General features: G+C 49.6%; 6 protein-coding genes across 6 annotated transcripts; 2 read left to right on the top strand and 4 right to left on the bottom strand.

Moving 5' to 3' along the window:
- The first annotated feature begins 954 nt into the window (after positions 1 to 954).
- BKA67DRAFT_179413 (uncharacterized protein) lies at positions 955 to 3,577 on the top strand. Its single transcript, XM_046095271.1, has 2 exons — positions 955 to 1,349; positions 1,424 to 3,577. Exons 1-2 carry the CDS (start codon positions 1,066 to 1,068, stop codon positions 3,372 to 3,374), a joined length of 2,235 nt encoding a protein of 744 aa, XP_045961324.1. The 5' UTR covers positions 955 to 1,065; the 3' UTR covers positions 3,375 to 3,577.
- Positions 3,578 to 7,075: 3,498 nt separating this feature from the next.
- On the bottom strand, positions 7,076 to 7,820 carry BKA67DRAFT_532319 (uncharacterized protein; the record flags this gene model as incomplete). Its single annotated transcript, XM_046099510.1, has 2 exons — positions 7,076 to 7,178; positions 7,234 to 7,820. The coding sequence occupies 2 exons, from the start codon at positions 7,818 to 7,820 to the stop codon at positions 7,076 to 7,078; spliced, it is 690 nt and encodes a 229-aa protein (XP_045961323.1).
- A 1,239-nt stretch (positions 7,821 to 9,059) lies between these two features.
- Positions 9,060 to 10,588, bottom strand: BKA67DRAFT_688448 (uncharacterized protein; the record flags this gene model as incomplete). Its single annotated transcript, XM_046109073.1, has 1 exon — positions 9,060 to 10,588. Exon 1 carries the CDS (start codon positions 10,581 to 10,583, stop codon positions 9,060 to 9,062), a length of 1,524 nt encoding a protein of 507 aa, XP_045961322.1. The 5' UTR covers positions 10,584 to 10,588.
- A 1,524-nt stretch (positions 10,589 to 12,112) lies between these two features.
- On the top strand, positions 12,113 to 14,406 carry BKA67DRAFT_655378 (uncharacterized protein; the record flags this gene model as incomplete). The annotated part of the gene is made up of 5 exons (XM_046106740.1): positions 12,113 to 12,558; positions 12,657 to 13,166; positions 13,215 to 13,327; positions 13,386 to 14,057; positions 14,108 to 14,406. 5 exons carry the CDS (start codon positions 12,113 to 12,115, stop codon positions 14,404 to 14,406), a joined length of 2,040 nt encoding a protein of 679 aa, XP_045961321.1.
- A 222-nt stretch (positions 14,407 to 14,628) lies between these two features.
- On the bottom strand, positions 14,629 to 16,080 carry BKA67DRAFT_512026 (major facilitator superfamily domain-containing protein; the record flags this gene model as incomplete). Its single annotated transcript, XM_046097441.1, has 2 exons — positions 14,629 to 14,821; positions 14,885 to 16,080. 2 exons carry the CDS (start codon positions 16,078 to 16,080, stop codon positions 14,629 to 14,631), a joined length of 1,389 nt encoding a protein of 462 aa, XP_045961320.1.
- Positions 16,081 to 19,471: 3,391 nt separating this feature from the next.
- Positions 19,472 to 21,448, bottom strand: BKA67DRAFT_590788 (uncharacterized protein; the record flags this gene model as incomplete). The annotated part of the gene is made up of 1 exon (XM_046104624.1): positions 19,472 to 21,448. The coding sequence occupies one exon, from the start codon at positions 21,446 to 21,448 to the stop codon at positions 19,472 to 19,474; it is 1,977 nt and encodes a 658-aa protein (XP_045961319.1).
- Between the last annotated feature and the right edge of the window lie 788 nt (positions 21,449 to 22,236).

The following is a 22,236-nucleotide window of genomic DNA, read 5'->3' as shown; positions in this document are numbered from 1 at the left end:
GAGACAATGGAGCCGCTTGCTCTTTGGTCTTCCGTCAGCTAGACTAGACTAACTACTTAAACCCAGCCTCATCGATGCGCCTTCTGATATTGAAACTACTAATTTGGACACCACAACATGCTCAGATCTAGCTAGCGATCGTCATGGTGATGACTTGCAAGCACTGGATGTTGCTGCTGTTTCCGCCATAAGCTGACTGATTCCGTAGCGTATTGGGAAGATACTTAAATAGAGCCTGTATCCGTCAAAAAAAAAAAAGGTCGTTCATTGACTGGACTTTACCAGACTTTTCAGCCCCGAGTCAAGTGCAAGGGGGGCACAAAAGCACTCGGGGGAGACATTCGTGTCCTGCCTGGTAGTGGCGATTGAATGCCCACGTAATTACAGGTAACGTGTAGCACGATCACGGTGGCCATGTCTGATGAGGAAGTGGCCAAAGTACGTGCCTTGCTCACTCACTCAGGTGCAAGCGTCCCGCCGGTGGGCAAATGCGAATGCAAACGCAAATGCACTGGAACCTGTCCAGCCCATTTTTTAACGTTACGCCGAGCCAATGAGATTCTCGCAATGGACTGCTCCAACATCAGCCTGGCCAATTGGCTATCACGTAGTAACACAGTCCGCCTTCCGCTTCCCCTTCGCTTCCCTCGCCTTCGCTGCGTGCTCACGGGCGGGCTTTTGGCCAAACATCAATTCCATTCCCAGCGCTTTCGTTCGAACTCTGTTGCAATCTCCTTGTTTTGCCTGTGCCTTTCTTTTTCCCGTTCCATTCCATCCCTTCCAACCTCTTGTACAACTATCGACCTGCTAGATTCGCGACCACGCTCTTTTCCCTTGTATAACTATATTACACCGTGACCGCATGCAGATGTCAACAGTTGTTGGATCTGCCATGAACATGCTCGCGTATGTGTAATACCTAGAACACCAGCGTCGGGACCGGAACCAGAACCAGAACCAGAACCAGAACCAGCATAAGAACCGCAAAGTCCATTCACCTCTCCCATGTCACGTCATTGTCTTGTCACATTCAATCGTAGCCGTGTCATTAGCTAGTCAACAATAATGACGGGGGGAGTCAAACGAAAGAACCCGCCTCGGGGCGCAGCTCGAGTCGAGCAGGTCGCCAAGAAGCGTACATCAACACCTCCGGAGAGGGCAGTGGCATCTGCCCAACCGCCACCACCAGCAGTCCCGGAGCCAGAGCAGGAACCTGAGCCAGGGCAAGAACCTGTGGTCCAGGAACCACAACTGCCCACATCGATACAAGCAGGGAATCCATTACCAACCGTAGAGAATGCCCAGTCAGAAGAGCTATCCGGCAAGGACTACCAGTCGATACAAGAGAGGTAAGCGCGCGCCCGGAATCTTGAACAGCCGATCGGACAGACGAGAACCCGGTGCTAATGGTTTATCTTCCCAGCGGCGTTCTTGCAGAATCCCTTACACGGTCGCGGCAGAAATGGATAAACGAAGGCATATTTGAGAAATACTGGACAAAGCCGGTCAAGCGAAAAGGCGTGGTCAAGGAGGAACCGAACAACCCGCCCAAGGACAGCATGCAGAAGATTGGAAACATCATTATCACCATCGAGCCTCACCTCGTCGAAGCCACAATGTTTGGAATCAAGGACAACACCAAATCCACTGCCCCGACGACCAACTCGACCTTTCGACCTGTAATGCAATATGGCCCGCCAAATGGTGTCATGCCGCCGCCGCCTCCACCACCCAAGCCGTCCACGCCTGCGACTCCGACCACACCCTCCGCTGTACCGGCTTCTCCTTCCCAAGCTCCAGCGCAGCCAGCACCTCCATCAGGCACACCTTTGCAGCCACCCACGCAGGCACCAGCTGTCTCTTCGCAGTCTTATCCATCGGGCCAACCGCCGTCTGCCGATTCCCAACGATCCCAATCTGCTGCTCCTTTGCCCAACCTCCCGCGCGTCTCGCCCAGTACCGGTCCTGGCTCGGTACTTGCAGCTCCGGGAGCGCCACCTGTTCCACAGGCACCACAGGCACCACAGGCATCCCAGCCCCCTTTGCGGTCTCCTGCGCCTCAGTCACAGGCGCAGCAACCCTTGGCCTCACCAGCAACCACGACAGCTCAGCCGGGCTTGTCAAGACCACAGGCGCCTAGCCCTAGCCCTACGACAGCCGGCACGCCAACTACCCCTGGGGCGCAGAAACCGCCTACACCAGGCGTGCAGTCTGCTACGCCGGCGCCCGCTGGTGCTGATCCAATAATTGTAACGCTTGCCGAAAAGGCCTCCCACGATCCTCACCTCCGTGATCTCATGAAGAGAGTGGCCGTCGGGCAAGCTGCACCAGATGAGTTGGCCGATTTTCAAAAGATTATCGATGCAATCACAAGAGAGTACAAGAAAAACGGAGGACAACAAGGCCCCTCAGCTGATAGGCTTATCGTTGATGGCCGTACCGTCAAGTATTTTGCTGATGAGGTCCGAGCTATACTTGACATTGTTTTGGCTTCAAATCCGCAACAAAAGGCATCGGATTTGAGGGTGCCTGTTGACAGTGATCCATTGGTCATTCTACTTGTCAAGAAAGCCTTAGAAGATGGTACAACAAAGAACATGGTTCGGCGGGTGGCAACTAATCAGGCGAAGTTCTCTGATGCGACCGACTTGAAGGCCATTCTGGACAGACTCAAAGATCTGGTTTCGAAGGGCGGTGTGAAAGCAGAAGTACAACCGCCTGTCGCCAATGCTTCCAACACGGTGGCCAATGGTGCTTCTGCGAGGAAAGCGTCTGTCTCACAGGCATCAGCAGCGCCAACCTCACAACAAGCTTTACGTTCAAAAGGCCCTCCCCCAAGTTTCAGGACCGAGTTCTCAGCAATTGCCCTCGAATTCTCCGGCGGCACAGGTGACAGGTATCTATTTCCTAAGTTCAGTATACTCGAGTACCAGCCAGGTGCTTCTCAAGTTCTTGCCTCGTTCCTCATCGTACGTAAAGGCAGTAAATCCGAGTATGGTGGTGACCCTGCTCTGGACTACTATCAACCCATGACAATCCGAATATCTTCACCTTCTGGGAAGCATCTCGAGCAGATCGCTAGAGTCGTAGCTCCCCAGGATGAAGTAAGGCGATATATGGATGACATTATGGACAACATGACGCGTGCCGAGTACATATTACTAGCGATGCGGCTGCCTCGATCAGATAAAGAAGATCGGGCAGAAGAGCGCTCCGAAACGCCCAAGTTTGACCGCCAGCTAGCCCAACCTCAACCACAGCAGGGTATTTTGTGGACAGCGAAGACCGCGCCAGCGAAACTGGCACCGCAGCCAGCAGCGAAAATGATTACAGACGATGAGCAGTACCAGAGCTTCATCGCTACTGTTAGCTAGAAGCAACGTAGAAGAAGAAAGCGAGGGTTCGCCTAGCCACGACACTAGAGCATGATATTCAATACAAGGGGTTCAAGGCGTAAGATATGGTACGAACAAAGATTCTACAGGGGCCTGATTGCGATTTACAATTATTCGTGGGGTCTGCTTTTATTTGCATATATCGATACCTCAGGATGTTTAGTGACGAAGAGCATTGTAAGGAAAGCTTCGTATGCAGATGATAGGAAATGGAGGGAAGGGGATAGGTCGCAGTGACTTGCCAAGTCTTGTTATTCTTGTTACTTTGGTACTGTGAAGACTATAATTCAACCGACACTGACAATTATTCGTAGCCTCGATCTGAAACCAAGTAGAATGTGGCCAAATTTGTTTGCCCCGTAACAATTTGCATTCACATTTTCTTTATATGTGCAAGCCTACATCGTTTCTTGTCCTTACAATATTTGCGGTCGTTCGATACTGGCCATATTTGAGCCAATATTCAACTACTGGACGTTCGTCGAACGTGCCGTTGCGCTGAAATTCTTTACATGCCGGTTTTCGCTCTAGGTAATCTCATATTCATGAAACAGCGCATGCCGGTTAGTTCGGCTGAGTAGTGGTCTTGAGACTGGGACGTCATCTTGTGAGCGACGGACGCATCGTATAATAATGGTGTACTCTGTACACTTGGTCGTATGTTGTGATGGGGCAGTTGCCCCTTTGGGAAACATTCGGGATTGTCCTGCCGACTCCCAAGCGGCTGTTCATTTGAAGCACGTCTGAACTGTCCCTATACTATGTTTTAGTCGCTATAATTGTTTACCGTATAACTGCAGGTACGAAGTTTTTGTTGAGGACATGATGGTCCATATTTGACCTGTGTTTCCTTGTTGGTTTTCAGTTACACTTATTCTACCAGTGAGTACCATACAAGAACCGAATACACCCTGACGCGCTCGTGACTGGTCAAGTGGAACGCAATCACAAGTTGAGACTTGTTCATTGAGAAGTCATTTAAGAGCATGTGAAGGGGCTATTTTTACATCGGAGAGCCGAGTACACTCGGGAATATGGTGGTATCTCGAGACATGATCTTGGTGCAGTGGGCTGGAGCGAGGTTCTCGGTTAAGTCTTGGCGGTGGCATCCACCTGCCGCTATAGTTCATTACAACCATATAGCGTTGCACGCTCGATTGCAGCCGCGTACTCAATGTCTTGGCGCCCAATGACCGATAACCGCCATTTTGTTCCTGTCGATGCGAGATTGCAGGATGAGGCTCTTGGCTACTCCGACCGACTTCCGTTCTCTCTCGATAGCGTCGCAGTGAGGCTCTTGGCGCTCCGGCCGTTGTCTCCTAGACCCCTTATCATTGCCTTCGATGTGCCCGTTGGCCCATCGCGGCAACAGGAATAATCGCTGTAGCATGCTCTGAGCAAGATGGGACTTTGGACACTACCCCTGCTTGGACACTGCTGAGTATATAAAAGACCTTTCAGGCTGACTCTCCCTGTGATTGTTCGTTCCAGCTTGGAAATTCTGGTCTGCTCGTCACTTATACTGTTGTCTCGCAGCCTATAAGGGTCCTCAGTCATTCCGATTACTTCACAATGTTGGCACTATACGTTGTCGTGATACTTGTAGCAGCTCGCTTGCTGCATAAATATTCCTCGAGGCTGACGGACATCATGTTTTCATAACCCGTTCTTTCTGATCAGTGGGATGCCGCACCACCGCTTCGGTATTTCGCAGAATGTCCGTCTTGTATTTATAACTGTACCCTATACTGTATCATGATACATGGCAAACCCTGCCCTTCCTAAAGCCCACGATCCCACGTCTTACTTTGCCTGACGACAACCAAGGCTTCGCAAGCTCTCGCCACAGATCAGCTACACTCAAAGACGGTTGCATGCATCAATCAGCCGGCGGACCGTTCGACTTGAGATTACTTTGACACTCTTCGGGAGTATGTATCTTTACAAGCGCTGTGATGTGTGGACGACAAAACAAAGGAAATACATACAGGGGACTGGATGAACGCCGACATCGCCCAGCAGAGACACAGTCTTCAGAGAGCTGGTGGAGTGATTGAGCCATCTGCTGACCGGCAGCAGTGACCAGGCCAATCGTTTGGGGGTGCCATGGGGAAGCTGACAACCATGTGCTGGGAGAGGCCACTTGACGATGATGATCTGAGGACCACAACGGGTTTGTTTTTGGTAGTGTCGAAGGACGTCAGACGTCAACACAAAATGCGCGTGTCCCTTATCAGCCTTGGCGAGTCACTGTTGTGGTATTAGGAAGGTGTTATCCCTATTATCGATTAACATATTTTGTCCGATTTCAACCACTCTATTTTGAATGCATATTCGAAATTTGTTGCTTCGTGTGTTTTATGGCAATGTCAGTGAAGGTTTCGCATCATCAGAAAACTCTTTATCATATAGATACTGTGAGCCAGAACAATTGACTTGATAGCCCTAGGGAAGCCGGTTGACTGCTACATTCACAGCAAATTCAAAGGAAAGGAAGCGCTGTCATCATATTAAGTGTAAGTGACGATTAACCATGATATTAAAAGCCTTAAAGCGGAGCATCTGCAGAGGCGTCCGCCTTCTATTGCTTATTGAAATATTAGAAACGGTACATATGGAGTAGTCGTTGACTTAATCTAGCATCCCTCAAAGCGCCTAATCTGACGGCTTACGCTTTGACAAGAGGGCTGCTACGGCACCCTGGTAGTAGAAATGTCAAGGCTCAATGAGCAATATCGGACATATCGAAGTACAGGGGAGACAACGACTCCGTTCAGTAAAACACGGAAGAGAGCACATCAATACCTTAGGTTAATGAAGCTAGAAGATATTTCGCGTGTCTGCTCTCATGGTAAGTACTTTGAATTCATTACCCAATCCAGGGCACAGCGGTGCCAGACATGTGGGAAAGTACCTGTAGTTAACAACTTATTTCGATTGCGTCTTATGTCCGCATCGCTAGATACTTTGTACCCATTGGTGAGAGATATTTGATGTCTTCGCTCAATCCCACAGCCGCAGCCAGATTTGTGTGCACCAATGGGGAACCGCCTCTTCATCTCATGCACTGCTTTTATGGCAGACTTTGTTGTGAAACTGATCCAATAGCTCCAGATATGCTTCCTCACTCAAAGAAAGAGGCACCGAGAGAATGACCACACTCTCGCCTGTTTACTATAACATACTCATAGCAAGTATCAAGGGAAGAATTACCCTTGAGTGCTTTTAAAATCGTGTGTTTATAATCTGGCAGTTCCTCATGCAAGGCAGTTCGGGGAGTCCAGGTTCTTGACCAATGTGACCGTCGGCCGTGGCACTTTCAGTAGGAGCTGAGGCCCAACAGCGCCTTTCGCATTATCTAACTCACAGGAAACAGGCTTGACACCAACAAAAAGCTTGCGTAGAAAAATTTTGTGCCTTGCAGAATTTGCCGAGCAGCCGTTTCCGTCGTGTAGGAGGCGGGCAGCCAGACAGTGCCGTCGGAATTCTCACTATTCACTCTATGACGCCACAGCACCGAGCCAATCAAAGGGTTCGCTGACGGTTTTCGTTGAGATAACTGGGCGGAGTTACTACAAGATGTCTTGTGACGATGTGACTGTGCAGATGGATTGACGCTAAGTTCTATAGTGATCGAGAGAGAGACCCGCATTAATGCCTTCTGTGTTGCAGTTGAGGAATTAGCCAAGCTGCAGTCGCAACAGCTTTCCAGGCCAATCCTCCTTATTATCTTGCTTGCCTAAGAAGTCGGCTACTGGAGTAAAGCCATTGGCTACGTAGAATCTACAGCAATGATTAGTGTTTTGCAATCTAAGCAAGATCGCGTATAGGATCATACTTCACCAAGTTTCCGCTATTTCCAGCCCAGCAGTCTAGGAATAGTTCCTTGGCTCCCCTCGATATAGAGTAATCTCGAATCGCTTGCATCAATGCGCGACCCGCTCCTTTTCGTGCTTTACCTGTTCTGAAGTCCGAAATTAGGGCTTCGAGGTAGAACGAAGCTCCCCGCGCATTCGCCTCGTCAACGATGGGCTTCAGCTCTTCAAATTTCTCGATATATCCAGGCCACCAGTGCTCCCGTACTGTTGCAGCAGCAACCGAGAGGAAACGTTTGCCGTGTGCATCACGTCGAACGGACAAGCCCGCCAAATCGAGATCGCTATCATCATGTATCTCTACCTCGGCAATAAACAATCGCATTGCTGCACTGCCCTCCCTACCCAACCGAAACGCTTCTGATGCAGCGACCCAATCGTGTACTCGCTTATGGGAACCGCTTCTTTCCGAGAATGGCTGCGAGCCCCATTGCCCACTACTCCCCGTGGATGCGAGATGTGGCAGAGCAGCATCGAACGCGGCAAGAATGAAGTCGCCATCCTGTGGATTCTCGCATATTTCTCGTATGACAAAGTTAGTGCTGCTCATTTCGAAGACTGTACAAAATTTTATTTTTTTCCCAACTGCAGGCTACCGAATGAATGAATGAAGTGAAAATGATATTCAAAGCACAGGAGAATATGTTGGAGCTTTGCCCGTTTTAACTGATCGCAGCCTGTTTTAGGACTCACCACAGTAATGACGGTTAACTCAATAAGAGGGCCCGCTTGCTGTTGCCTAGGTTAATCATCTCCACCCCCTTCCTGAATGCACCCCCTTCCCGAACACCGAAATTTGGGAACTCCGATACAGGTCTACTTGCAGAATTTTCAACCACAACACCATTCTTCGTCAGAATTGTTAGATCTTTTCAAGATGCCTAAAGCAAATGAACATAAAATCCAAGAAGCAATTGAATTTTATAACCGTGTAGCACGTGCTTTTGGGATAGCGCCCTCAACGCTCTCTAGGCGGCTCCATGGTGTGCAGCCTCATTCCCGTACCACGAAAGTGACTAAAAGCTCTCAACTATACAAGAGAGTGAGGTTCAAGACTGTATATTACACGAGGAACTATGTGGAAGAGTTCCGACGAAGGTTATGGTTCGAGACTTCGTGCGGGATATCGCGTTAGGTCTCAGAGCTATCGAAGGCCTTGCTTTACTCGGCAAGAACTTAGTGAACAAGTTTCTAAAACGCCATACACGGCGCAAAACCAAAATCGGACGAGTTGTTAACGCCGATCGAATGAAAGGTGTTGATAAGAACTCGATGGAACGGTTCTATTATCTTGGAAAACGTGTCAAAAGTAGGTATGTTATTCATAGCCTAAAGATATATACAATATAGACAAGTGCTATATTTATAGGATTAAACTAGCGTCGGAATTGCTGTTCGGGAAGGGGTGCATTTAGGAAGGGGGTGGAGGTAGTCAGCGATTACTCTTCCAGTCACTTATTATGTCGGCAATGATGGCTATTTACTTGCTCGGAAGATAAAAACCCGGATGCACTATATATATCTCAAATTCTGAGGATTCGATAAAGTTATAGGATGGCTTTTATAACGAGTGATGAATATTAGTGTTGGTTAGACACTTCTATGGTATTGAAATACGTCTGCAGTGCCTATATTATCTGTTTGCATTACCGAATGTACTGGCTCCAGCATGCTGGGCGTTCATTGTTGTCTGCGGATTCGCATTCACATCTGAGAAAAGTTGAAATCACCGAGGCCCCACCACCATGGGGATACCTACATCGGTCATGACTATACACAAGAGGAGCGGCTAGTACCTCCCACGAGGCTGTAATCCATCTCCAATATCGGACTCTTCCACACCAATGAGGTTCTCTGCTTGCCTGGACCCGCCGCCTCCGACTTCTGCCATCGATGCTTGTGGCCTGGAAATAACTTTGCTGCGCGTCAAAGCACAAAGTAGCCTTGACACATTCCGTCTCATGCCCAAGATCTGGCCAGCGTCCGGGTTTCTATCTATATCCTCTAAGGATCGATTGGGTAACTTGAGCTGTTGTCTGAATGTGACGGTTCTTGGGTCTCCGCTCAGGCCATCGTCAGAAGCATTTTCATCAACATCTTCGTCGCGCGCCTGGTCGAGGCCTCTGGGAAGCTGAACTTCGGGAATCCATGTCCAAGTGACAAAAGCACCTAACAACATGGCCGGACAGAATCCCAAGAGCAGTCCTGCAAAACTCTTCTCGTACGACTCGGTGAGACGCGCTCCTTTAAAGACAGGTTGACTGAGTATAGCCTGGATAACGATAGCGCCAAATTTGCCGGAAGCCCCAGCTAGGCCGTAAAATGTTGCACGATATTTCGTTCCAAACAGTTCGGCAGGCAAAATGAATGTCATCGTGTTTGGTCCCAGGTTGAAGATAACTTGCGCCAAGACATAGAGCGTCATTGTCAGCGCATGCTTGTCGGACTCGAACGTGACGAAAAAAGTTCCACCATTAACTGCAAATAGCGCTGCGAGTGCCACGAACATCCAGCCCATCCAGGTTACGCGAGGTATGTAGTTGATGGAAAACAGTAAGACAACGCTTCCTGTCACAGTTCCTGTTGAGACAGTAATGATATTTCGAATGCTGTCTTGCTTCAGAATCTCATAGATGGAGACACAGGGCCTTGCTGGGTCCGCATGCCATGACTCGTCAAGCCAAGTCCCATTTAGGGTACTGTTTGATGAATCGATAAACATACAGCTCTTGTCCACCTCGGGATCCGTCAGAGGATCCCTCGATAACCATATTGTGGATATAGTCCTCGGATTGTCGAGCCCAAGACCATAATACGCCAGATCCAAAAGCCACCATGTTAGCATGACTCCAAGCAAAGCTCTCCAGCGACCTTTTTCACTCAAATATTCCTTGATCTGTTTGAGATGGTCGATTGTGGATGTCGGTGATGTCCCTTTCTTGCTCTTCAAAGTTCTGACCAAGCCATTTGTGCCTTGGTGGTTCTGATTCGCCTCACCCTGTCCAATGGGTTGGATGGCGGCATCTGGAGCGTAGACAATGGCAGCAGCTTCAGCAGCATCGTCAACTTTGCCTTGCGCAGCGAGGAACAGGGGCGTTTCAGGTATGATGCGACGAAGAAACAGAGAAACCAAAGCAGGAATAGCACCGATACCGATTGTTAGTCTCCATACAATGTCTATGGTGCGCTCAACTTGGTCATTGTCGGCATTCTGGTCCGATAGCTTGTTGCCAAAACCAACTAGTATAGCCAGCCCAAACGCGTAAGCAGCAAGCTGACCAAGAGATTGCATCAGAAAAACCGCAGCCATCATTGTCCCTCTAGATCGTGTCGAAGACCATTCTGCCGCGATCACAGCACTGAGTGGATCTATATTACCAAAACAAAACCGTTAGTTAATTTGTTATATGACGCCCACAAAATATTCCTCGGAGTTATGTCTTGTTCAAGACCAATGTGTTTCACTTCTCAAAAGCCTTCAGGCTAAGACAGAAGGTCATCAGCGAGTTCAGATTTGAAGGAAAGCGGAAATTCAAGGAAGCAGCTTGTTTATGTACGTACACTGCCACATGTTAATATTCATGAGTTACGTATATTTTGAGGGGGTTCAATACCTCTGCACCAAGTCCGATACCTAAGAGGCAGCGCCAAAATCCGATCCAACCGTATATGTTCATCGCATTGTTTTTGCCCGTCGAAGCTGTCGTCATACCGATGGTAGCAACCACGACTAGCGTCAATTCTAGGCCATATATACTCTTGCGACCATATCTGTCGGCGAGAACTCCGAACACCAGCATTCCAAGCATTGTTCCCGCCAAGGTGGTCAAATTTAGCACAAGAGAGGTATTGGAGCCAAAGTGTTTCTCAGGATATACATAGTTCAGTGCGGGACTGATCGTGTTTGCAGCAAAAATGCTATAAGATGTCGTGAAGAAGCCAGAAGCTGCTACCCACCAAACTCGCCATTTGAAGCCATCTAGACCGCGGCGGTCAATAACGGCTCTGACAGCGCCTTCCGGATCATGAGGATCCTAAACATGATCTTAGAGTTAAACGGTGTCGGTCCGGGATGGGAAAAATTCGTGCTCACATATTCGATTTCTTCTTCCACGCGGCGGACATCGGCGTTGAGTCTTGAGAAGTATCCACCCATCCTGAAGAAAAACAATTGTGATTTTGATATACGAACCCTTATTATCCAAAACGTGAAGACAGATATGGAGCTGGATACGATGTACCGGCTTTATTACAGCGGGTGAATCATGGTCATTTCCGATTCTCAACATGACCAACTTAGCCTGCAGGCATGCTGTCCTTAACACAGGCTATGTTTTTACTCATTTTATGAGGCTCAGCTAGTCAGAAGCTCAATATTAGATCAAGAACGCCTGCATGCTATCGGTAGCCATCGGGCTGACCGATGGGCATTTCCCTAACCTTTAATACCACGGGGGCTTGACGAAATTTGCACTCAGCCCCATCGTCTATGCCCAAATCATTTATTGAGCGTCCTCATTGAGAAGCGGTCGAATCAATCACCCTTGCCTTTGCGACAGCTTCGGTGAGAAATTATGTGCTCGAAAGCCAGTGCGATATCCCAATCTTGAAACGTGTGCTCGGTGCCGATCGCTATTGGTCACCCGCACCCAGCCCTGGTCACATCCTCACAGTGCGTTTTTGCACCACAGCGGCAAAAGAGTTGGGTGCCTCCAGCCCTACGAAGACATATACTATCTAGACACCGAGACTTGAGTTATGTGCTGTACTAAGCATGACCCACAGTTATTTCTCACATTCAAAGAGCCGTGGATCGAGGGTTTTCTCCGTGGAACTGTAACCATGGACCCTGCAAGTGCCCTTGGAGCCGTTCTCACGGCGCTTCAATTATGTACATCTGTGCTCAATATAGGAAACAAAGTCCACGGCGAGTTATTCGGCGATGATAAGAGTGTCGATAAGTTGAGACAACTCAATGGCCGCCTTCAAATACTTGCCAAGGTTTTTGAGAACATAGTAGAACAGACGAGAGATAGTGAGCACGGTGTTGTCGAGCAATTCCATGGAACGCATACTCTAGAAAAGACTCTTGACGAATGCAAAGTCTTCCTTAATAATTACCAAAAGGCGCTTTCGGAATCGGGCCGCAGATCAACTCTTCAACGAGCTAAGTTCATCGTTGGATCCGACGAAACTCGACTAGAACGATACAACAAACGCATCGACCAACATTATCTAGAACTTCAAGAATGGAGATCGGGTGTATTGTCGAAAAAAATCGACGAAGTGTAAGTCGGAAATCTGGGCCCAAGTCCCTCATCACTCTCTGGTGTGTTATAAGAAGTTGAGACTTTGTCGACACATCACATGTTAATATATGCTTCAGGATAGCAAGAACACACAATACACCCTCATCTACAACATCGCATGAAAAGTCTCATTACTCTACACCTCCTAGTCATTTGCTTGATCGAAGACCGCAACGAACTCTCACGGGCGACACACTGCTACCAAGTTCACCACGTCTTAGCCCTGACTCACCCGGCATACAGTCAGTGTCGCGCACACCATCGTTAGCATCGATACCGGAATCACCCCTATCAGTAATTTTGCCATCCGGAGTCCGCAGTCGTAAGGCGTCTCAGCAGTCTAGAGACCATGGTGGACAAGTGGTATCACCAGCACATTTATTGTTGACACCTGGAACGGACCCCGCGAATTGGGGGTATGCCTCGGCCATAGATTCCACAACAGTATCGCGGACGAGTTCTGAGGTGCGAAGTCGTGAGGATGTATTTGGACAAATCTCACCTCACATATACCCAGGGCCACCCTCTGTGACTGGCATGGAAGCACCTTTTGCCTCGCCCTTGAGCGATTCTCATAGTGCAATTTTGTAAGTGGCCTGACAATCGCTGGTAGCTGATTGCTGAACTCTGCCAAGGGTGCTGGGTAAACGAAAATGGACATTCAAGGCTGCATCATGTGCTATCAGCGATGTGAAGGGGGTACAGGTCTTGGTATGGGCTAATAACACAACGAAACTAAGTCACTATGGTAAGCTCAAACTACACCTGGCGGCGGTTTTCCAGAATACTGCTAATTCCGGGACAAGTCCCAACACCCGTCTCCAAAATTCCACATACGAGGCCGTCAAATCCAGGCGACACGAGATTTGAAGTTTCTTTCTTGCCGTCGAGCTATAAGCATATTTTTGAGATCATTGAACATGGCGTTACCGAAGAAGTGCACGAGAAGCCCAGGTATCAATTCGTCTATAAAACAGATAGAGATGCATTTCAACAAAAGTTTCGTGGTCATCAATTCCTTGAGATGGTACAAGCGAGGAGCATCCGTGCCCAGAGTGGTATCATTGCCCAGGTGGTGCATCTTAAGGTCTGGAGTCGAAATGAATCAGATGAGGAACCAACATTTTCATTTGCCCGACACGGCGCAAAAGAAAGCAACCATCAGGAAGAATACAAGATTCGATGGTTCAGGAAGACGCCAGAACTAAGGGATACGGCGAAACTCGTGCTTGGATTCTACTCTCCTAACGCCGATCTCGAGTATGGCAAACCGCCCGAGACACCGAGCAGGAAAGCGTCCATGATCGAAAACTTTGGAAATATGATGCGGAGGCAGTCGGGCAGCTCAAGCAAGTCACGATCACCATCTATTAGCACGACACCGCAGGTGTTATATGACAGGACCACCAAAGGGATCATACCCAACGCAGATGTTCAGCACATCGCCTATCTCGAGATTGAGTTTGCGTCCCCGAAATGTAAGCCACTCACATTGAATACAGCGAGAGCTGGATTGACCTAAGAATAGTAAGAGATGCCTTCATCAATGCATGTTACGAAGCAGATCGCAGATCAGTCTTGTCAAAAAGAAACACCGCCATCTCCGATGGACTACCAAGTCCGCAAGTCAGTTCGCGACCGGCTAGCCTCCTCAATGTACCCTTTGAGAGGAGTCCTATAAGTGAATCTCTCCGAGGTATGCACGAGTCGCCGACATTTAATGTACCGCGATATGCACCGACCCAGTTGCAGGACTTGTCACATTATAGTCTGTCTGAACCGTCGCTAGACTCTGCACAAGACGTTCGCGTGGCGACACTAGACTAGACCAAGAAAGGGCTGCCTGACATGCATCTGAGGCTATGCATAGATTCATTAGGGGACAGGCTCAACGAGATTTCCAATGTCTCGAAAAGCACTAAGAAACAACGCAGTCTATCGCAAATTGAAGTTAAAAGTTGTAAATTGGTCTAAATCCAGTATGGAACTGGGGGTATCCTAAACGAAAGCAAACCCCATAATCGTAACGCTCTGTTCTCTGAAAAATATTTATTTGCCCGTCTCGTGCTCAATGCCAATCGCATCCTCTTCCGCCGAGGTTGCGCCATCTTCGGTGATTCGGATTTCGTGGGTGTGGTCCAGCTCGGAAAGCACGATCCATGTGGGAACGATGCAGATTAGGAGAATGCCAAAGTTGACGCCGATGCTGGCGAAGTGGTTTGCATTACCTTCGGATTGCATACTGTGAACCAAGAGTTAGTGACATAACACTATGATATTGGGAAGGCTTGTTATCAAAACTTACGCCCAAGCAACTGTCTGACCAAGAGCCTCAAACCCACGTAGGATACCAGTGTGATGGGACAAGGACGACAAGCTCTCTGCATACTGGCCAACAAGCCAGTAAAGAAACTGTTGGAATGCCTGTCCGGCAAAAGTCCAAAAGAAGACAAGCGCGTATGACTTTCCGAAGCCACCCTGGAACCAATCAAATACAGGTGACTCGGGGGCATCATAGAATTGCTTCTGGAGGATGATGGCCCAGATCCAGGTGCCAATCAAGACGGTGACGATGGATAAGAAGCCGATCTTGGCTCGGGTCTTGATGTGGATCGATTGACGATCCAACAAGCCTGCGATCAAGAAAGAGCTGAAGATACCGGCGAAGTTGGTGAAGAAGGACGAGAAAGCACGCGATCGCACGGTAAAGTACGTGGTAAGCCAGGTGCTCAGGAAGCCGTTATAGAAGTAGCTGATGAAGAAGGCTGGCAGTAGTAGTAGGATCCTCCTGGAGACAAGAAGTCTGAAGACAGCCTTGAACTCCAGAGCCCATGTTGGCTCCTTGTGTACCACAACTTTGGTGCCGTCCTTGCGCCAAACCTTTTCCGCAGGGCTGAGCAGCAGCGCGATAGGAAGGCCCAAGCACATGATGACGATGAAGACGATGTATGTTGCCGAACCCACAGATCCGGCAGTGGATCGGTTCGCGTTGAGCCCAAGATTTATAGCGCCACCCACGATCGGTCCCAAAGCTTTGGCCGTCTGCCATACAGCGAGGTAGAAAGCACGATCCTTGGGGCTGGGGTAGCCGATGATGATGGCCGCCTCCGCAGCCCAGAAGAAACCGGCCGAGATACCGCAGATTGCACTGCCGAAAAGCATGAACCATGTTGTCGCGTTGATATTGTTGGTGTACAGGCCAGCACCGTACAGCGGATAACCGATGGCACCGAGAGCGAGGCCGTACCGCAAGCCGATACGGTTGTTGATCGCACCAGCTGCAACACAGACGATGGAGAAGAGACCATAGACCAATGCGTTAGCGGCCGAGACAGCGTAAGGCTCAGCAGCACCACCGGCGCCTAAACCGCCCAGTGCGTCCCACATGCCCGGCGCAGTGAAGGAGACCCCGCTGGCGACAAAGATCTGGAAGGCGACGGATCGGTAGATGGAGTGCTTCTTCGGGCCGCCATTGACCTGAGTAACCGAGTCGGCTGACATCTTGACGATATATTGAACTGTTCTACAAACTAGGCCCAAGGCGAGAGAAGATCGTCGGTGAGTTGCATAAGTTCAAGTACCTGTCTAGAGAAGGCGCTCAACTGTATTTAAATAAAGCCATTGCGATGATTTATGGCGTCAACTCGACACCAAAAGTTTTTCACAGACGCAATCACGCAATTGAGCCGCTCTGGGCCGTCCGGACCTAAGACTGAAGCGACATCCATTTTAGGAAGACTGCCAGGGCAATGCAGAGCTTTGTTTGGTCAGATTAGTGGGCACTTAGCACCCGCTCCACTTAACCATAGTCAGAGATAGTTTCAAGTACGTAAAGTTGGGAAGTCGTCTATAGAATCTAGATGACCTCTACAAAAGGGGCAAGGCCAAACTTCACCGAGATCTTCACCATCGTTTCACAGAGACAATCCTATATTGTTCTCTGTTATGCGATTCGAGCGACTGCAGTTATAGATTATGTGACCTGGACCTGTTCCGTCAGCCGCCTACACTGCTCTGTATCATGGAGGTTTGAATGCTTTTCTACGGCGCGTGTCTCACCACTTGGAGTATTCGCATTGATTCACGCTGCGCTTGTAAGATATTGCTCATTCTCTACTAAGGGCGGTTTTGACACTAGTCAGAGTAAAAGTCAACCGCCGTTACGAGTCATCACCGCCAAGCATAAACATGGTTCCACGAGAGCTTCACGCTTACACAGAGACTATAAGTGGCAATCGGTTTTATATTTACTGTGCTTCAATATCTGTACAGTTGTACTTTGTTGGGATGACGCAACAGTCGACGGAGATCATCTGAGACCTTCTCTGTGAGATGGCCAGTGAGAAACTCAACGACCTCGTCTTCTCAGTAATTTCATTTGACGTTGTTCTCATGTTAAACAGCCTAGTATCGTGAAAGTCCGATTATATTTACACACGTAACCCTCTACAGCTAGGCACACGCATTAGCGTATATCGACATGGCCTAGACCCTCCCTAACTACCGTAACGAATCAATGCTAGTCCTCGACCGTAAGAAAGCTGGCCTGATCATACGGCCAAATTTCAATGGCCAAGAACTCTAGACTATTGTGCCAGTCTTGCTACGGACAACACCCACCGGTCCATTTTACCTTCGCCTCTTGATGAACATGAGCCTGAGACCCCGGTCGAACTAAGCAGAAGAAACGAGCGCATGTGTCGGTTGCTTGCGTTCAATGTCGCACCCCAGAAAGTTGCCGCGAGGATACCTGCATTTTACTAGTGGGGTTTCCACGAGCACTGTTGCATTTCCAGCATGAAATTTTCTGATTGATCAATGCAGGGTGATGATCAACGGTCAGTTCGTGGGCGATGTGCCAAGAACGGAGTAGAATGCACATGTCAGTCTGCCTCCAATGTGCTTCAGTTGAAAGGGAAGGTGCCAGGTCTCGATTCAGGGCTACGAGAGAAAGCCGAGTCGCTGCAGCATCTGACAACCGTTCTAGAGGAACAAACGATTCCTCTACTGCGGCGCCTGAGGTCTAACTTACCGTTGACCCGTCAGTAGTGTCCTCGTCCTCTCAAAGTGGCATGCACAGAAGACGCAGGCTTACAGAGAAAACGACCACTCGAGCAAAAGTACCGCCAGCTATGTCTGAGGTTGACCGTGAGTTGAGCTCTGATCACCACAAAATATATCCCATACTGCTTGTAATGGAAGTTGGTCATTTCGACATCGACACACTCTGAAAATGTTGCCGAACAGCAGCGTAGTTGAGATACCAGAAGACAACAGTGATCTTGCATTTATTGAACCCTCACCTTCACCTCTAAGCGGCGAACATGCTTTTGCAAGGCAGAGCGGCCATCGGGATCATTACTCGCGGTTGTCGCGATGCAGATTTCCGGCGCCTGCTGCGTACATCGGCGCAAAAAAAAATTTCTCGGCTGCAAAGGCGGTGAACTGTCGGGCGAGAGGTATCCCTAGAGTACCTGTCGCGTGGTGCGAATGGCCTGACCTAACACGCCTCTCTTGCCTTTGTAGAGTCCAAGTATCAACGGATACCGCACTCGGCCAGCCGAACTGCACCTCCGATGCTTCGAGTAGTTCAGAGTAAACTTCATGCCATTATTTTTCAGTACGTGCAAGTTTCCGGAGGGGGGTGGGGGTCCATGGCCGGATGTGCTGCAATAATACTGGCCCATGTAGGATGCTGTTTCCTTTCATGGTGCTACACGTTTTCAAGCCTTTTACCGAGAGGTATAATAAGTTCGTCTCTTCCCTTTTTCGTTCTGACAAATCCCTTCCGTTTGGCATAACAAAGCCATTATGACTACTTGCACAACTAGGTGGTGCTTTTACCTCCTTCTATGCATGCGCTATTGTGAAGAACTGTTTGCGATCGGGCGGACCGCTTGAAACTCCATGCATGGCTTGCTAGCATTAGCTATTGCAAACGATGCCATATCTCCGGCGAAAGAAGAAAAAGAGTTGGCACTGTATATATTAGCGAAGTGACATATCATCAAAGAAACGTTCAAGCTCTTCGATTTCTACCTTGTTCCCCTCCTATTTGAAACACATACCCACATACATGTAGATATACACCTGTTATTTGCAAACCATTGCCATACCCGATGTCTCCCCCGTAACCCAGGAACGGTTACGCCAGCTTTTGTATCGTTATACAACTATTTATGTTGAAATACAGCTATGGACGTATTCATTGAGGGCGAGCCTGCGCCCTTCCGGGTCTAGTTGGCTCTATAAGCTGCTATAAGGTTCAGGAAAGAAGACATGGAGGGGAAGGTGAAAGAGCCTGTGCCATATGCCAACAACTTAAATCGTCCTTGCTGCATTGTTGATGATCTACATTATCACGAGCATTTGATATTGTGCACGGAAAATGACCATGTAATGAAGTGATTACCGGTATCTTGTTTCTTCGTCGTTGGCTCTAGCTTTGTCTAGATTATCACTATGCATACACTCGAGCTTCTGAAGCGTAATCCTAGTGGATGCTGAGATCTTCCCACTGCCAACACCCAAACCACTGATTTCCTCCTTGTGGCTTTCCTGTCCTGGACGCTGCGTCGTTTCTATAACAACAAGGGTATCGATAAGTTAAGGAAAATGATATGTTCCAAAGTTGCTGGTAGTGTGTGGAGATGGTCCGTCGACCTATAGATTCATCCAATCCTTGTCGTCCCAAAACTATTCAGGGGGTATATGGTTCAGGTAGTTGTACACTGACGAAGACAAAGGAAAATGCTAGGTAATCAAATCGCCGGCCGGAAAATCAGTGATTGGAACGCCGTTGCTATGCTGAATGCTGAATGATTGTGAAAGAAATTCGGGTGTGGTTGTTGTCGTGGCGGTAGTGACGGCACACGATATATGCTTGCTCTCCTTATCCATCCTGGACTGGGAGCTGCGCATCTGTTTCGCAGGTTTGCGATTCTGGTTTCCAGCCGGCTAGCTTGGGCTCTAGTGGCATTATTCTCTCCGAATTGCCGTGTCCCTCGTCTATAAGCACCGAAATGTCGTCCAGAGTGGCATCTGCGTCAAAGTTGATGCTCGCCTGTGTTGGCTCATCATCCTCATCGACTGGATTTAAGACTCTTGGTCTATGTATCTCAACATCGCTAACACGAACACTGTACTCGAGAGCCTTTTTGCCTTCTTTTATAAGCTCTTCGGTCCAGTCCATGCATCGCTTGATACTCTGATTGATCTTTTGTGAATCGACCAGTAGCTCCTGGTGTTTCGAGAGGTCGAGTTGCAGCCGCTTCTCGTCCCTTTTCATACGCCTAGCATCGCGCTCTGCAATTATAGTCGGGCTTAGTGACTCATTAGCCGAGTCCGTATCGGAAAACGACTCGTCCTCTTCGTCGGGTGGTTCGTCATCCGAATCCTCTTCCTCGAGATCAGAAAACGACAGCCCTTCGATGCCGGTTTGAGCGGAATGAGCGGAATGAGCGTCAGATACCACACGACTAGACGCAACGCTTGGAATTGCAGGCAAACCGCCGGCACGCGACATTCGTCGAAAGCGTCTAAGCTCTGCCGTTTGCTTCCGAAGTTGACGCTCCAAAGTTCTATTGATGGCCTCGAGCGACGCATTGGTGATCTGCAGGTCCTGGACCTTTCTCTCTCTCCGAGCGTTCGCAACAAGATCGCCGAGTGGATCTCCAGAATGCGTAGATCTGGCTGGGCTCTGCACTTCGTGTAAGGAACGCGCGTCAGAGCGAGAGCCATCGGGTGAAGGGATACTTTCATCGTCGCCAAACTCTTCTGCGGCTTGTATAATCGAAGCCAACGATAAGGGGGCATGCATAGGGGAGGCCAGCGAGGGCGACGCCAGCGGCGACGTAGGGCCAGGGGGGACCAAAGCATGCTTCATCTCCGCCTCTCCCATACTTAGTCTTGAGCCACTACTATTCCTAGAATGAGCTCCTCTCGATATGGATGTTCCCGTGCTAGTGCGCCGTAGCCCTAATGGCGGACCAAGTGAAGGGGTCGAGGTGAGCTGCGGCCGACTGGCATGCTTGGACTGCGCAACATGAGGAGGCTGGGCGATTCTTGCAGGGGATGCTGGTCTCTGAGCTGAACCAAGCCCATTGTGAGTACTGGTAGGTCGACTAGAGGGAGCTCTCGAAGCCATGGAAACGACCGAGCTCGGCCGAGAGGTGCCTAATGGAGGGCTCGGCTTGAGGTCCGGGGTGCCATTTGCGTAGACAAACTTGCTCGACAGGTTGTCGTGTGACGGCGCCGAGGTGATGGATGGCGTATTCGGTTTCTTCTCTGGCTTGTTCCCGTTGGCATAGAAGAATGAGGGGGCCTTGGCTAGAGTATGCTTTTGAGGGGGCGGCTGGGTGCTCTTGACCTCGCTGGCATGGAAGAATTTGGAATCCAGGTCAGCCCTCACCTCATGCTTTCCAGGCATTGAGGGGTTCGAGGTGAATGATGCAACGGGCCTCCTCGTGGCATCAGGGTTATGTGGTGCGGGCGAGATGCCCCCCCTAGCATCCCTCTCCCACGCATCCTGTGTCGGTGTGCCGCTCGGAGTGCTGTTCGCGCTTTCGACCCGACCCTGCCTCTTGCCGGAGCGTGGGGTGATGTTGTTGCTCAAGAAGGCCAGAGGGTCCTCCTCCGGCTGGGGCGTACTCCTCGACGGGGCAGGGGTGGCAACGTTTCCAGTTCCCGGGCGCAGTGTTCGCTTCGGCAAGGGGGTGTGTGCATTTGCTGCCAATGTCGGACCTTGAGAGGGCTTGATGGCGATTTTAGGAGCAAGGGTAGGTTTGTTCACAGCCCTGGCTGCACCAGCGCTGAGCATGGGCACCTGAGGTCTCCCGGCAGTGGGATTGGGCGACCGATCGTAGGGCATTGTGACCCTGACGTTTCTCGACATTGATGTAGTTGTTGTTGACGACGGCGGCACTGTGCCTGTTACCTTTGCTGCATTTTCGTTTGGAGGGTTGAGTGGTCGCCCCGAGGTGGATAGCGAGGGTGATAATGTCGGACTCGGCTTTGGTTGAATCGAGGCGGGTCTGGGATGGTTGTTATGGGTATTGTTGGTATTATTTCTGACGGTTGCTGCCGAATCCGAGACAACTCTCGAGGTCTTGGTCGCCCCAGTCTTGGTGATGATGGTCGGTCTCGAATTTGGCGGCTTGGTGGTGAGCGACTCGAACGAAGCGAACCGCCTGAAGCCCGTCCTGGTATTGATATTGATATTGATGCTGCTGTTGGTATTGGTACTGGTATTGGTATTGGTATTGCTGCTGCGTCCAGCCGTCCCGGACCCTGCTGAAAAGGAGCTCGATGCGGTGGACTGGCGAGATGATGGGCGGGGTCCTGAGGTGGTCGCTGCGTTCAGGTTCGGGTTCGCGTTCAATTTCGGTGGGTAAGGACTGCTGGAGACCTCGGATGCGGTGGTGTCTCCTGTTCTCTGTTTTCGCTGCGAACTGGAAGGTTTGCTGGTATTGAGTTTTCCGATGGTTGTTGGGTTAAGTGCCCGCATTGTTTTGTTGTTGTTTTCTTTCTTTTTTTCGATTGGAGTTTGGACTGGGGGGCACCTCCCGTCCGAGGTCAAGGTAGTGTAGTGTAGTGTGGTGTGGTGTGGTGTAGTGTGCCTGTGTACAATGTATACACCGATACATAAAATATACTTGC

The sequence above is a fragment of the Truncatella angustata genome (genome assembly GCF_020726525.1).
Source record: "Truncatella angustata strain MPI-SDFR-AT-0073 chromosome Unknown BKA67scaffold_2, whole genome shotgun sequence".
NCBI classification, from domain to species: domain Eukaryota; kingdom Fungi; phylum Ascomycota; class Sordariomycetes; order Amphisphaeriales; family Sporocadaceae; genus Truncatella; species Truncatella angustata.
This window is presented reverse-complemented; position numbering and strand designations above follow the sequence as displayed.